Source organism: Oxyura jamaicensis, chromosome 9 (assembly GCF_011077185.1).
Source record: "Oxyura jamaicensis isolate SHBP4307 breed ruddy duck chromosome 9, BPBGC_Ojam_1.0, whole genome shotgun sequence".
Taxonomy (NCBI): Eukaryota; Metazoa; Chordata; class Aves; order Anseriformes; family Anatidae; genus Oxyura; species Oxyura jamaicensis.
The window spans coordinates 9,612,575-9,626,957 of NC_048901.1; the positions used below are offsets into that span (position 1 = coordinate 9,612,575).

General features: G+C 35.2%; 1 protein-coding gene across 7 annotated transcripts in view; it reads left to right on the forward strand.

Moving 5' to 3' along the window:
• Positions 1-14,383, forward strand: part of STAG1 (stromal antigen 1) — a 176,892-nt gene that overhangs the window by 60,692 nt on the left and 101,817 nt on the right. For 5 of the 7 annotated variants that reach the window (XM_035334012.1, XM_035334013.1, XM_035334009.1 and 2 more), the window contains exon 5: positions 545-641. The exons of 1 other annotated variant lie outside the window; for it this stretch is intronic. In XM_035334012.1, the coding sequence (XP_035189903.1) occupies positions 545-641 (97 nt within the window). Of the gene's footprint in view, positions 1-544; positions 642-11,560; positions 11,702-14,383 lie in introns of those variants that run through there. One more of the 7 variants, XM_035334015.1, reaches the window with a different exon arrangement.

Here is a 14,383-nt window from a genome sequence, read left to right on the forward strand (position 1 = left end):
TCAGGTGAATTATTGACTGTAAGACCAATTTCTATATGTTTTGTATTCACAAAATAGTCTTCATTGCATTCTGTCTTCTTGAACTATGTACAGTGTTCATGAATGATTGATATACTGCTTAGACCTTTAGAAATACTGAGATGTTCATTATGCATTGTAAATTCAGTTTTTATTCCAAAATGTTTCTACTCATTAGTTTTCTGGGAGTGTATGTTGGTCATTCTGTATGGAATTATAGTATTTGTTTTTTCAACACAACTGTGAAACTGTATAAATACTGCGAGTTTTGAGAAATTAAAGTGATTTGAATTTGAATCTGTGTTTATACGATTACAATACCAGAAAAAATGCATATAGTTCTGTTCTCTAACAGTATTTGTTCTGTCTCCACCTTAAGAGAAGGTGTATAGATTTCTGCATTTGCACACACAAGTTATGCAAAATAAATTCTCAGTTATAAAATTATATTCTGAAAAGAATAGTGATTGCCTTTAATAAAACACTTTTTAAGAGTGTCTGATAAGTATTCTTTTTTTCTTGACAGTCTGTGGTGGACGACTGGATTGAATCATATAAACAAGACAGGGACATAGCACTTCTGGATTTAATCAACTTCTTTATCCAGTGTTCAGGATGTCGAGGTACAGAACGTTGGATACAAGTTGTATAGAATAAATCTGACAGTCATACAAACGTGCATTAGTGCAAATGCTGGTAAAGATGTGGGAGGCACGTGGATTGGTACTCCTCATATGCATGGTTGATAAAGAAATATTGTCTGCATTCAGGAATAATTTTATTTAAAGCTTGTTTGTCAAGGGCATACCCTTTCTTTTTCTCACTTTCCTGCCATCATCCTAAAGTGTACAAATCCTTCCAGAGATATTCATCAGCAAAAGGAGACCAAAGATCTGTTAATCAAGGTAGGCCTATCTTTACTTCCCCTTTCTCTTTCTTCCCAAATATTTTCTTATTACGAGATTTAGTAGGTGTAGCTATAATTCAACTGCTTTTTTATTCCTGTGTCTCTAGGAAAACAAGATTTTTTTTCATCTGAAGAGGAGGGAGTCAAGCTTCAGTTGCCTTCAATTAGCAAGAGAAGATTTTTTTGGATAAAGCACCAATCTTACTTCTTCCTCTGTAATACTTGTATCGAGTCAGCGGCATGGACAGTCTTTTATACCCTATTTAATCAGCCTCCATTACCTGGAATGGGGCACTATTTCTAGCATTCCTTTGCCACATTGTGCTTTCTAATGAGTTTTCATGTGTTGTTTTTTTACAGTTAACCTTGAAAACAGAGAGAGACAAAACTCTACTCCCTCTGTAGCATCCAGAACCAAACTGTTGTTTGTTTCCTGATGCTTCCTATAATTTGCTTTGAGTATAATTGAAAATAACCTATAATTCAAAAATGCTTTTTCCCCATTTTGTAGCTGATGAGCAAATACACCGTTAGACCATCAAATGATTTGAGTACAAGTCCCTTTTCTTCCTCCTTAACTGTAAGGAGAAGTCCTAAGTACAGTTAAAAGCATCAGAGTAAAAGAAATATAAGCCATCAGTAGTAACTTCAGCAAGCCTTTTTTTGTAGGTTAAGGAAAGAAATTTATTTTTATGGATTATAGGAAAGACTGGAGCTGTGGAAGCATTCTGTGAAAGGGCTAAAGCTTAGGGTTTAGGTTACATTGACCTGTGTCAATGTCTATACTGTTTGCACAGATTGCCTAAAATATTTTTCAGACTTGTTTTGCAGCTTGTGTGAAGATGGTTGCATTCTGTTCGCTCTTTTTTAATGTTGTCTTTTAAAGATGTATATGAAAAAAAAAAGAAACAAATGTCTTTTCAAGAATTTGGGGAACATTAAATCAAAGGGGATCCATAGCCATATCTTTTTATTCTTAATGGAAGCTTTTGGTGTAGTCATGCCATAAGTATATCTTCATTCCCTTGCTGTTCTCCTGTAATTTCTACTGCCTTTCTTTCTCCTTGTTGGAGAAAGCAGCACTCTTAAAATCTCAGAAGAATCATATTTTTTAACTTCTTGTTTCTGGTTGACACAGGCTGAATGCCAACTGTCAACCGTATGCTATTGGAGCCATTGCTTCCCAGAAAAGCTTTCCATTATTGGCTACAAAGCACAGCACTTTAAGTGGCTGATGTTGTTTACTTTTTTTCTTGGTGGTAGTTTTATGTTTTGTTGTGGTTTGTTTGTTTGTTTCATTTTTTTTTATAGTGCCTTTCTATCTGTTTTCAGTATTCTGTTTTGCACTCACAGGAATATCTCTCTGCCAAGCTCACGTTAGTGGTCCTCCGATTCTAAACAGCAATGATAGGAAAAAGAAAGCAAAAATGACTTGTCCCTTGACCTTACAGTGTGTTTTGAGGGCTTTATTTCTGTGATGGAATTTTTGCAATGAGTATGGTCACAGCTGTAAACAGGGTTAAAATCCTTGCAAACAGGTCTGTTCTTTCCTGTTCTCGGTTGTGACTTTCCCCCTTCCCATTCTAGTAGACACGCCTGCTCACTAGAATAAGTAAAAGCTTTTTCAGAAGAGAGTGGATAGGGTGAAATGCATAATAAGCTATCCTTAATTAAAATGAGGTATGGAAATCTGGGGATTTCCTCTGTTTTGTGAGGAAGACCAAAGTTTATTTTTCATGGCAAGAATATATGCTCTAATATATCACAGATAAAATTCCCCAGGGAACTTTGAAAGTGATGTTAGGTTTGATAAATCTAGTGCTTTGATAGTGCTTAGAAGCATTTAATACCTAAATCTATGTAAAATGCACTTAGCCTGACATTTATTGCAACAGTTGTAAAAAGGTGAAGAGCCTGTGCCTGTTTTCTAACTTCAATTAAATATTTTAGGCACAAAACTTAATAGCTTTACTTAGCAATAGTACTGACCCTGACAAAAATACCTTTATATTTAGAGAAATACAGATCTTTATGTAGTTATCCCATTCTATTGGGCAGTGCATATGCTTGAATGAGCCTCTTAGCATCCTCCGGTTTTCCTTAGAGATTTTCCTGAAATTAGAAGTGATCTGTTGTAAATATAAATAAGCAGGCATGTTACATAAAGTATTTTAAAATGGAAAATTTATGTATTTTGCAGGCTAATGTACAAGATCTGTTCAACTCTGAATAAACATTAACCAGATACTCAAGCATCTGTCTGTCCTTTGTCAGCTCTTCTGAGTATTTAATTAGTTACTCTCTATGTAATGTGTTCTGGTTCATACAATGACAATTAAAACACAGGAGATTTATTTTTAGCATGACTTCAGTCATCTTTCTCGTATTCTAAGGATCATTTAGTATAAATAAAAAGGTTGTACTATTGAACTACCAAAGGCATCTCTGTTCAATAACTGGATTTGCACTGGGGTTAAAATCACTTTTAATGCCATCTTTCCACTAGTTTTCTCACTCAGTCTGTATGTTTGTTGCCTTTACTGATTTTGATTACCAAAAAAATGAAAATAGTTAAATTTTCCTTTATCCTGCCTTTTTTTTTTTCTTTAAGAATACCTGCCTTTCACAGTTTATTGTAGTTTTCTTTGTGATGTGACATGGTGTTTCTGCGAGAGAAGGCTGACAAGGGCTGGTAAACTGACTAAAAATAAATTATATTTTGTTTGTGACATAACGTTTTAAAATGCATTGCATTTTTTAGAAGGAGGATCTTGTATTAGATAATACCTTAGAAAGAAGAAAAAGTTAGCATTCAGTTTTAAAATAGCTTTTATTTTCTTTGGAACAATTTTATTTCAATAGAAGAGCAAATAAATGCTGTTTACCATCACAGGAAAAAGGTTTGTTTGTTTAGTAGGAGGTATTTATTTTTCAGAGTATTCACAATCCATAAAGAAGGTGTTGTTGTAATTGCCGCCTTCTTTGTCTGCCAGAAAATAAATTTGGGTTTTGTATTTTTAGTTAACGGGGAACTTTCTTGAATTTAGGCTGTCATAATGATAAATGTTTTTTTTAATTAACTTTCACTTGGCCGGAAGGAGAAAGTGTATCCATACGACTGAGTTTTGCATTTCAAATTTTGTAGCTTGGTCTGTGGCAGTGCGGATCCTCCTCTCTTGCAGACAATTTGTGATCAGTGTTCAGTTTTCTGTGATTTTTTTTGGCACTCTCTTCCATTGCTTTCTTATTTGAAGGATTTTTATTTTTTTGAATACTTGCGTAAAGCACAGCGTACTGTGCTTAGATCTCTGAGCTAGCTGCAAGCAAGCTGAAATGTCTAATCAGCAGTATGCGTGCCCAGGTCCCAGAAGCATTATAACTGTGTCAGTATGATGCTGCATCTGGGCTAATTAGCTGTGCCTCTCAGCCTGAGTAATTAGCTCAGGTATCATGCTCTGCTGCTATGACAACCAGGCTGTTTCCATTTCTGGAACTCCATGCAGTTAGAGCTGCTTTGGGGATCTGCATTACTGTCTGCTTTTGCCTTCTGTTATTGATATAAAACAAACAGAAAACTCCACAAGCACTCTGACCTTTCTGGATTTTAAAGGCTGAGAGCCATGCTTGTGGAATAAATATATTTTTTTCCTAACCAGAAGCAATTAGTGGTTGAAACAGCCTCTTAAGCTGTAAAGGACAAACCAACCTATCGAGTTCATGTACGAAAAGAAGCTTTCTTTTGCAGGGGAAAAGAGTCTCTCACATGTTGAAGAGAACTACTTAAGTACTTCAAGTACATAGTGAAATTATTCCTATTCTTTCTCTTGCTTTGCTCTCATTTCTTTTCTGATAGGTAAGCCAGAAACCTGTAACTTCTTAAGAGGATTTTCAGAAGTGGTTTGAGCTCTGCATCTTCTGCAAGCCTTGCCCTGTATTGGACAGCTTTAAGACACTAGTTACTAGAGAAACAAAACTGGTGAAACTTCCTCTGTTAAATTTTTAGCCTCATAACCTTCTCTGGATTTTAAAGGGCTCTCCCTTAGAAAGTTTTGTGATATGGCATGCTCAGAGTTGATTTTAGGATTAGTACTGTTGGTCAAGGAAATGGGTGAATTTCCTTTATATGAAGATTTTCTCATGTGTCACATTCCACCTAAAAATCTTCACTATTATTTTTTGTTGTTTGTTTGTTTTGTTTTGAAGAATTAAATGTTAATGAATAAACATTCAAACTGCCATCAGTCAGCCATGATTGCTGCTGTTGTTTAGTGTTACTTTTTTAATTGCAAGTAAGCAGGAATCTGTGTAAGAACTTTGTACACAATATTAAAAGCAGAATGTTTTTATTGACATTTTCTTTGTGAATTGGGCGGTTAGGGTCCACACTCTTTCAGCTTGAGCTTTGAACCTCTAGTTGTTCCTCACACATTCTTGTAAGATGCTCTGAAAAATTGTGTGGTCAAATGGTGCAGACAGAGTCAACAAGTGCAGGATTTATGAGCTAGCTTGCTTGAACAATAGATGCATGCTCATTTTGTTTTTTTATTAATGTTCTGTGCCCTTAATTGAGGGCATGGAGCAAGCTAATAGATTTATGTTTTACTTAAGGAAATTGAAGGCTGAAACCAGGAATAAGCACCGTGAAGTGGCCGTGGTATGATCGGCAAAAGAAATGAACAAACAACTGCTTGCTTTGCTGTTGGGCAGGATTTCAGAAAGCAAATTAGTGAGGAAATAGTATTATTTACTTTGATTAATAATGTTTTAATAGGGGAACAATGTTGTAAATATAATAATGGTTTGGTTTAAGTACAGTCATTTATTGGTTATTTGAACACAGTTTTGTTTGTGGTCAGTGGAATGATATTATTCTTATAGACGAATGCAATTGAGCACTGAAAGAAGACTGAATGACAAACGTAACTTCCTGCAAGTGGTCCTTATATGAGAACTGCAAAATTGTTTGTGAGAAATGTTTCTGCCTTTGGCATGTGGTACAATGCTTCCTCTCTTCAGTCATTCATGTATTATTAAGTAATTGATAGCCTGAACATATTTAATATTTTTAACAACTTAGAAGAAAATAAAGTTATTCATTGTATTGAAGTTCACATTTTTATTATGGGTATAAAGCATAAAACATGCGTTCTCTCAGTTTTTTCAATAAAACCCCTTTTTAGTGTGTGAGTATAGGGGAGAATTTGCAAAGTAAATGACTAGGGCACATTTTAAAAAAATGATGCTTACCTGTGCATGATTTAAGTCCTAGTAATGTCAAGGTTTTATAGAATATTCTGTATGCATAGTGTACAGAAATAAATGTACGTCCCCAATACCTATATGAGGTATTAAAAAGATACCGCTAACCACATTCAAAAACTGGCAGGTAAGACTGAAGGATAGATATGACTTAATTTTCTTTTTAATTTCACGTGTGGTGAAGATAAACCAGATTTGAACTTTCTACTTCTTGATTCTGAGCCTTGAGGTCATTTTTACAACGTGTTTATTTTGAAGTGAAAGCTTACAACATTCAAAGTGAAAATAAGATGCAAATTAATAACTGGCTTGGGTGGAAAATAAATTAGGTTGCCAGAGCTGCGTTAAATATTTCATCAGTTCAGTTCTTTAAGTGAAGATAGATAACATTGTCATATCAAACATTTGACAAGTAATATGGTTATGTCCAAAGTGAATTTTTGTGACAAATTGCATATGGATTCTTTTTGTTAAACTTCTTGAAGTTCAAGCTTTATTGTCAATGGCTTTTAAATCAGAAAAGTTTTCATTTTTTCTTCCTGTTTTCTGCAGAATGGCCTCTATACTTTCATCTCATGTACTTCTTCCTATCTTTTTCTATTCTTTAGCTCTTCAGAATTTGCCTGTGGGAAGAATAGCTACAAAACTCTGATTTGTGGGTTTGTTTGTTTGTTTTTAAGCTTTCCACCTTCCTGACTTTTCTGGAAGCCTTGAAAAAATTAAAAATAAAAGAATTCAGACATGAGAGTATTGGAAAAGGTTTGAAATAGTACATCACAATCTTATAAACACCTGTGAGCTGAAGGCCTCTTTTTCCTAAAAGGTGCATCCTACTGCTTTCAGAAACCTGAAGAAAAATTGCAGAAATCTGCTGACTGTGCAGTACAGCAGACATGAATGAAGGGCATGCTGGGTCTGTGGTTTCATAAATTGCTGAATGAAATACCTGCTGTTTTGACCTCTGACTTCAGTCCAAGATTTTACCCTAGGAATTGGTAACAGGAGCAACAGTAATTTAAAACAAACATTTATATTTTTTTATTACTTTCTCCATGAATACATTGAACTATTTGTACATCAAGTACAACCAAAAATATGTGGGCTTAAAATCAGATATTAAATGTTTTATTAATGTGAGTTAATTTAAATATTTAAACAAATTTATTCAATTAATTGACAGGACTAGCAATGTTGAAATGTTTTAGATCAGTCAAATGCATAATGTAAGGAATGGCAAGCTACCTTTGAATTTATAGTGAATAAAAACAAGGTCTGCACTGCTGGTGCTGTATCATATGTTCAAATCTCTGCTAAAAATGAAAGCACTTGTAAGCATGGAACAAAGTTTGTGCTTTTCTCCTGTGTACTACTTAGTGAATTCATAGTTTGTAACATCATTTTTGGGACTGCTCATTGAAGATCAATTGTGTAAGGCTTTCACATATTACCACTTGTTTTCCAGTGTGTTCAGTTAATTACATACATATCAATCAGGAAAATGGTACTGCTCATGTGACTGTAAAGGCACTATTTGAGAAGTTTCTATCAGGTCTATCACGATGCTTTAGTGCTACAATTATTTGAAAAGAGAAGACCAATAAATACCCCTTGGTGTTAAGGCTTCAGAATAGTTGTGTTACAGGACATATTTGTATAATTTCCTCTTTAGTTATGCTTGGTTTGTTTTTTATGTAATATAAACTGTTGTAGGTGGAACCCCTCTACTAAACAGATAAGGAAAAACATCAGTTTGGTGTGTTTTTTTGACAGTACTGCTCTAAGACTTATGGGCACATTATGCCTGCCAATGAGTTCATCTTTACCTATGCATTAGATACGTTTGCTAGATTTTTTTTTAGATGACTTAAAATGTACTTTTAGTGAAGACAGAAACTAATTATAAAAAGCCATCAAATACCACTAGACCTTAGTGGTTTCTAACTAGGTTACAAATACAATGACTTCTTGCCTCTCTTGCCTTTCCAAACATACAAATTCTTCCGGTTTTAGAGACCGATTTTCCACACCAAGAGTAGGAATTAAATTCTAAAAATTACTTTTTTTTTTTTTTTTTTTTTTCTTCAGGTAACACTGTAGTTGTGGTTCTCTCTCTTTTGCATTAACAAAACCATACTTAGTTTATTAAGTATAGTGCTAGTACACACTTTGGTAATTACTTTTGAAGAGAAAGTCAGGGATGATTAAGAAGGTCTGCATTCTAATGAAACAGCCTTATTCTCTGACACAAAGAAAGTTGTTAAACCCAGTATTACCTTAATCTGCAAGGATTCAATAGTAGCTGGATATAGAAGAAAAAGAGAAGCTAGGGTTTCAAAGAAGGTGCATCAGAATTGGAAAGAATTAAAAGCGGACTCTTAGAGAAGCAGACACAGTCCTCTAACATTCCAATACTACTCTACTTTATTCCCTATTTACATCAGCCTTCAGCCTCAGTCTTCTTCAGCCTGAACTATGACCAGCCGAGCCTTAAAATTTTTCACCTCCTTTTAACTGGAAGTTATGACACTTCATGGTACTGCCAGGATCAAATCTGTAACAGGGCACACGGGTATATATGGCCTTTACCTCCATGTTCTCTTTTCCTTTTTTTTGCCTCAAGCAAGAAGCATGGTCCAAATTTCTGGAATACCTGGAAGGGTGGAACAGGGTGTTGCACAAAAGTACCATTAAATCTTGCAAAAAGAGGTTAGGAGAAAGTCAGGGATGATTAAGAAGGTCTGCATTCTAATGAAACAGCCTTATTCTCTGGCACAAAGAAAGTTGTTAAACCCAGTATTACCTTAATCTGCAAGGATTCAATAGTAGCTGGATATAGAAGAAAAAGAGCAGCCGAACCCAGTTCTTGGATAACTCATCAACTGAGAAGTGGGTACATCAGTAAAAATGTTTGGCTTCTCTTTCAGTTAACATCATTGGCTTAAATGAAACTGGTATTCATATTTTCCATCTGTAGCGTTGGGATTTCAGTTTGAAACTGAAAGATTTCATAAAGGGATGAACTCTACAAGGTTAAAACACCTTTAACTGACGAGAAAGTCTTTTCTCTCAGGAGTAGTCTGCTGAGTTTAATAGGCACCATCTGTTGTGGAAGTAAACCTCTACAAAGTCATAACACACTCTTTCGAAATACCTTCCAGATAGTCATCAGATTTACCACACTCCCTACTATTTATTTGATTTATTCATACATTCTTGAAATGAGTCTAGATGCTTCTAAAACGCTGTGACTTAGGAAAGCATGATCATGGAAAAAGGGCCTAGAAATGTTTGCCACTTTTTGGAATGAAAACTTACTGTAGATATATTTAGTTATATAGATCGCAATATTGTTCTTGTTGACCATATGTAGATATAGCCAATAATGGTATTTCAAATAACCTTTTATTACAGTCAAGAGATTATCAGATTCCACAGTTCTCAAGGGATTAACCCACTAAAACAAGTTTTACTTCAGATCTAATTTAGTATGGCAAGAATGCATTTGCTATTGATCTTGTTTATTCGCAGTACAGGCTCTGGATGAAGAATACATAACCATCTATATGAACTGAACTGTGAAGTAATGCAGGTAGCTCTATGACAAGAGTTAGAGGTCATACTTTTCTAAAATACTGCTAAAGAATGGCATTGTTTAAAAAAAGTAATTGACATCATGAAGTGATTTTCTTGACGTTTCTGCCTGGGTAGTTGTGAATATTTTTGTAACTTAAATGCTGCACCTCAGTTTTATTTTGGAGACTGAATTGGGCTTCTATTTACACAACTATGAAAGGCAGTAAATTGGATCACCGCAAAGCACCTCTTACCAAAGGTTTTTGTATCATCCAGATGTAGAATCAGATAAGACAAAATACAGAACCAGCCCTACCTCAAACAACAAAAACAACTGATCTGCGATGTACTAAAAGTTGTTTGGAAAGTCGAATCGCAAATCTCAAAAAATGAGATCCTGAAGTAAACTAATGAAGTGAGAATCAAAAACTGATCAGATCATACTCCTAGACTTAGAAACAATTTTGGAATGATATCATTAGACTACCTGAATATTATGTAGTCTTCAGTTATTCTTCCAGAGAGACGACAGACTGGAGTTTTACATAGGCTTAATTTGTCTCTGGGGACAGAAGTAGGAGTAATAGTTTAGAGCTCAGGCAGGTGGATAACAAAATTAATGAATGAAATAAGATAGAAAGTGGAAGATACTGTATTCTATAAAAGAAAGCCACATTATTTTAGCGTACTGGTATCCCTTAAGCATAAGAACAAAGTAATATGGAAAAGCAGGTGTGCACAAAAGCTGTTAAGAAAATTAGTATATGGCCATCTATTAAAAGAAAGGGCTAAATTTTCATTTTGGGAGACTAAAGCTGATTAGTAAGTACATCACATGCTTTATATGGGGAAATGGGAATACATGCAGTGCCTTTAAATATGCTATTGAATAATAAGGAGATTTCTGAGGGACCTAACAAAGCTGCTAAGTAGCCTTTCTTTTATTCAGCTATTATAGATTATACATCTATTTGATGACAGAAAAAAAATACTTCTTTTCTAAATAGTTTAGCTGAGAATAGTTTTGCAGATTTTGTGGCGGTAGTGGAACTTTAAGTTGTGGTGACATGTGTGTGTGGCAGGTTTCTGTTTGATTGATTCAAGCCATTTTTGCCCACTGTTTTCATCTTATAGTTTTCAAGTCAGTTTAATTAATTAGCCAGTTAGGGTGACTTTTTGCTCATTGATGAAGAAGAGCAAGATAAATTCAAGAAGAACATCTTTGGAGCTTAACCAAAGATTGCTGTTATTCCCGTGTTCTTACTGGTTGCCTTTTAGCTATTTTTTCCTGATGGTGGAGAAGACTAAAAAGGGCAAGATTTAGCATACGAAGCAAGATACATTTCCACAGACGCCCATAACAACTTGAGTCATTTCTTCCAGTTAGAGCTGGTTTTATTGAGTCCCCTTTTTTGTTTGAAGTTATGATCCCAAAGAAATTGAGAATCTTTACTGCTGGAGTTTATGTGAATTGAATTCCTACTGTACTAAGTGAGCATGTGTATGACAGTGTGTATGTAGGGAGCTCCTTTGGTACCAAAGATTTGCTCATCTGACTTCTGTTTGAAGTGAACTCGAGTCATGAAATTCCCTTCAGACTATTTTACAGCCCCAAAAGGCATTGAATCCTGTGTAATCCTAGCTGCTTCTGTAAATCAGCCTCAAGGATCATGTGACGTGTCAATTTTGGACTCTGAAACTGTCAGTGAATTATTAAATGTTAGGGAACTGGCAACGGTTGCTGGGCCAGTCAAGTTACCAAGTGTCCTTTCTACTCTGACACCAAGTCTTGTAACAGAATTTCCTGTGCAGAGGTTTCAGAATATAGAGCCAGCTGAAGATCTCAGTTCTTGTGAAGCAAATGCCGGTGGGGAATGTAGTAGAAATCATTAAAATCCTTTCTTTCAGGTCTTTGAAGACGAGTTACTTCAGATCTGCAGTGAGGTGGTTCTTCTAGAACTGTGATCTAACAAAAAGAGAAAATCTGTCCAAAATAGAAAATCAAATGTACTAATATTTATTTTTGAAGAGAGAAGAATGTATTATGCCTCACTAGAAAACATAATTCCATACTGCTAGGTCACTATTGGTAAAGCAACAGTAAACCACATTCTTTTTGGCTTCAGAGGAAAGGTGTAAGTTTGTTTTCGTATCTTGCTGTATTATTTGGCCAATGGGTAAATGACCGCTGTCAGAGTAGCTTTTTGCCTGGAATTATAAGAAGATTGATTTATGGATTGAGACCACTTATTTCCAAGCAGTGGTTGAACTGTAAGTCTTTTCAGCCAATTACCACTGACTTTGCTTCCAGAAGATTAAGTCCTTCCCATTAATAGTCAGAAGAAAATACATGCTAGTTACTTCCTGGTGCTACTTGTGGGTATTTCTGTAATGGATTGGAATTTTATGGCCTGATTAACAAAGGAACCATAAGGGATTCAAACTGTCTTGAATTTTTTATCTGAGTTACAAAGGGTTTAATCTTAATGGTAATGGTACAGGAAATATGCATGAGTTAATTTGCTCTTTGTTCTCAAATTATATTTGTGACTTTTTTTTTTTTTTTTTTGACTGGACACACCAGTCTTCCAGTGCTAGTATTACAGCCAATATAATGAAGGCTTATAGTTGATCCAGAGATTTGACTTCTTGGTGATGTATGCAAAGGATAGCTTATTCTCTGCCAACTTAACTCACATGATATTTCACTACTCAATATACTTTTTGACAATTTATAACAAAAAACATGACTTAAGTTTAATTTGCAAAGTGTACATGGAGTTATACTAATGTCAAACTTTTTTTTTTTTTTTTTTTTTTGGCGGCGAGGAGGAAATACATTGGAGCTCTAAAGATTTTCAAACACTCTAAATATCATGCTTCTTTGGACAGAATGTAAAAAACATACCAATAGGAAAGATACCAGCCCAGGCCCATAACAAGCACTTGCCAGCTGTTTTGTCGAATAGCGGTGAAGGATGTTCTTACTCTCAAATGTGTCTGATACCTAATTTTCAACCCATTTTTATTTCTGGTTTCCATGGTAGCATGTAACAGGAGGTATTGTACTTCAGCTATGTGATACTTTTTTGCTATCACTATTTTGCTTTCTAATACTTCATTGGCTACTTCCTTGGGTTTTTTTTTGGAGGCATAATAAATTATTTAATGTATAGGTAAAGAGACAGATACTTAGTATGAATCATTCATAACTTTTGGGTTCCCATATGGAATTTTATAGAGACTTCTCATAACCAGCTTTTCCCCACTTTTTCCATTTTATTCCAGTTATTCTTTGTATTAAAAATGCATCGCTTGAGATTAAAGAGTGAAACTGCATTCATACCATCTTTATGACCAAATGTTTTGCAGGGTTTTTATGTACTAACTTGGCTGTCACAGCCAGCTTCTGTCCTAAGTTTCTGGGATCTCTCAGCTCAAATGAAGCTTAGATGTAAGCAGTTTGCTGATAAGGAGCTGTGGCTGGGTTCAGCAGTTCACAAGGCGTTTCCACAGTACATTCGTAACTGCTGGGTATGAACTTTTCCTCCTTGAGAAGGAAAGGGTAGCCTGTGAAAACTGGCAGTTGGTTTGACTTTGTATATTGCTTTATGGCTCTGATTGTCTGATACGTTGGCCAGTATTACTGTGTAGTGTTACTTGGCATATTATGTATATAACACCACTATTGGTTTTTATACCTCCTTAATAGGATATAAAATTAAAATTAAATTTAGTGTTGACTTAGTGCTTTTCTGCATGAATGGTAACTTAGTAGATTTAACTCACTGATTGCAGAGAAGTTTAATACATCTTAGGGAGAAACGGCAAACATTATCAGAGGTTGGGGCAGGAGGGATGAATTTTGACATTCAAAGTAAGTTAATAGATCTCAGCTATGTACTAGATTAATTTTAGTTTAGTACAGTGTAAATTAATGCATGTTAGTATAGTACACCATTTTAATAGCAAAGTGTATTTATTGTAGCATACAATATTAATAGTAGAGATCACTTGCATTGGCTTTGCTCTGACTATGGTAGGTTATAAAATCAAGAGAGATACTCTGGACAAGGTTCAATATCCAAGCTGTGAAGATGTGAGACAAGTTACAGATAGACTGAAGGGCTTATCTCTAGGTTTAACATGCACAGATGAATGCACAGATGGATATCCTGTAGCTTTATTTCAGGGTAATACTCAAAGAATTGATCCTACTAAGTGGCTAATGTATCCCAGTGTTCTGAAGGGAGACTGAGCAACAAGCTGCTTTTGGGAAAGACGAGCATCTGCACTCCTCACCCCCTGGTAGTGTTCCTGTCTGCCTACCTGGGTAAAGCAAAGCTTGCAGTTCATTCTGATTAGAAACAGTGAGAGGCATTTCAGTGTTTTGAAAAATGCATTTAACCCTTAGGTATTTTGAGACTTTGATCTTGTGGAAACAGTGTAAGGTGGCAGGCATTCTGAAAATGGGAAATGCTTTGTGCATTTCTTTTTGCTCTTATCAGCCTGTAATAACAGCAAAAAAGTACTAAAAATCCTAGGGAAAAAATATAATAATGTGCATGAGATCTCATTAAAAGGGAAAACTCAAGGCAAAATGGAAGCAGAAACATCTGGATGTAG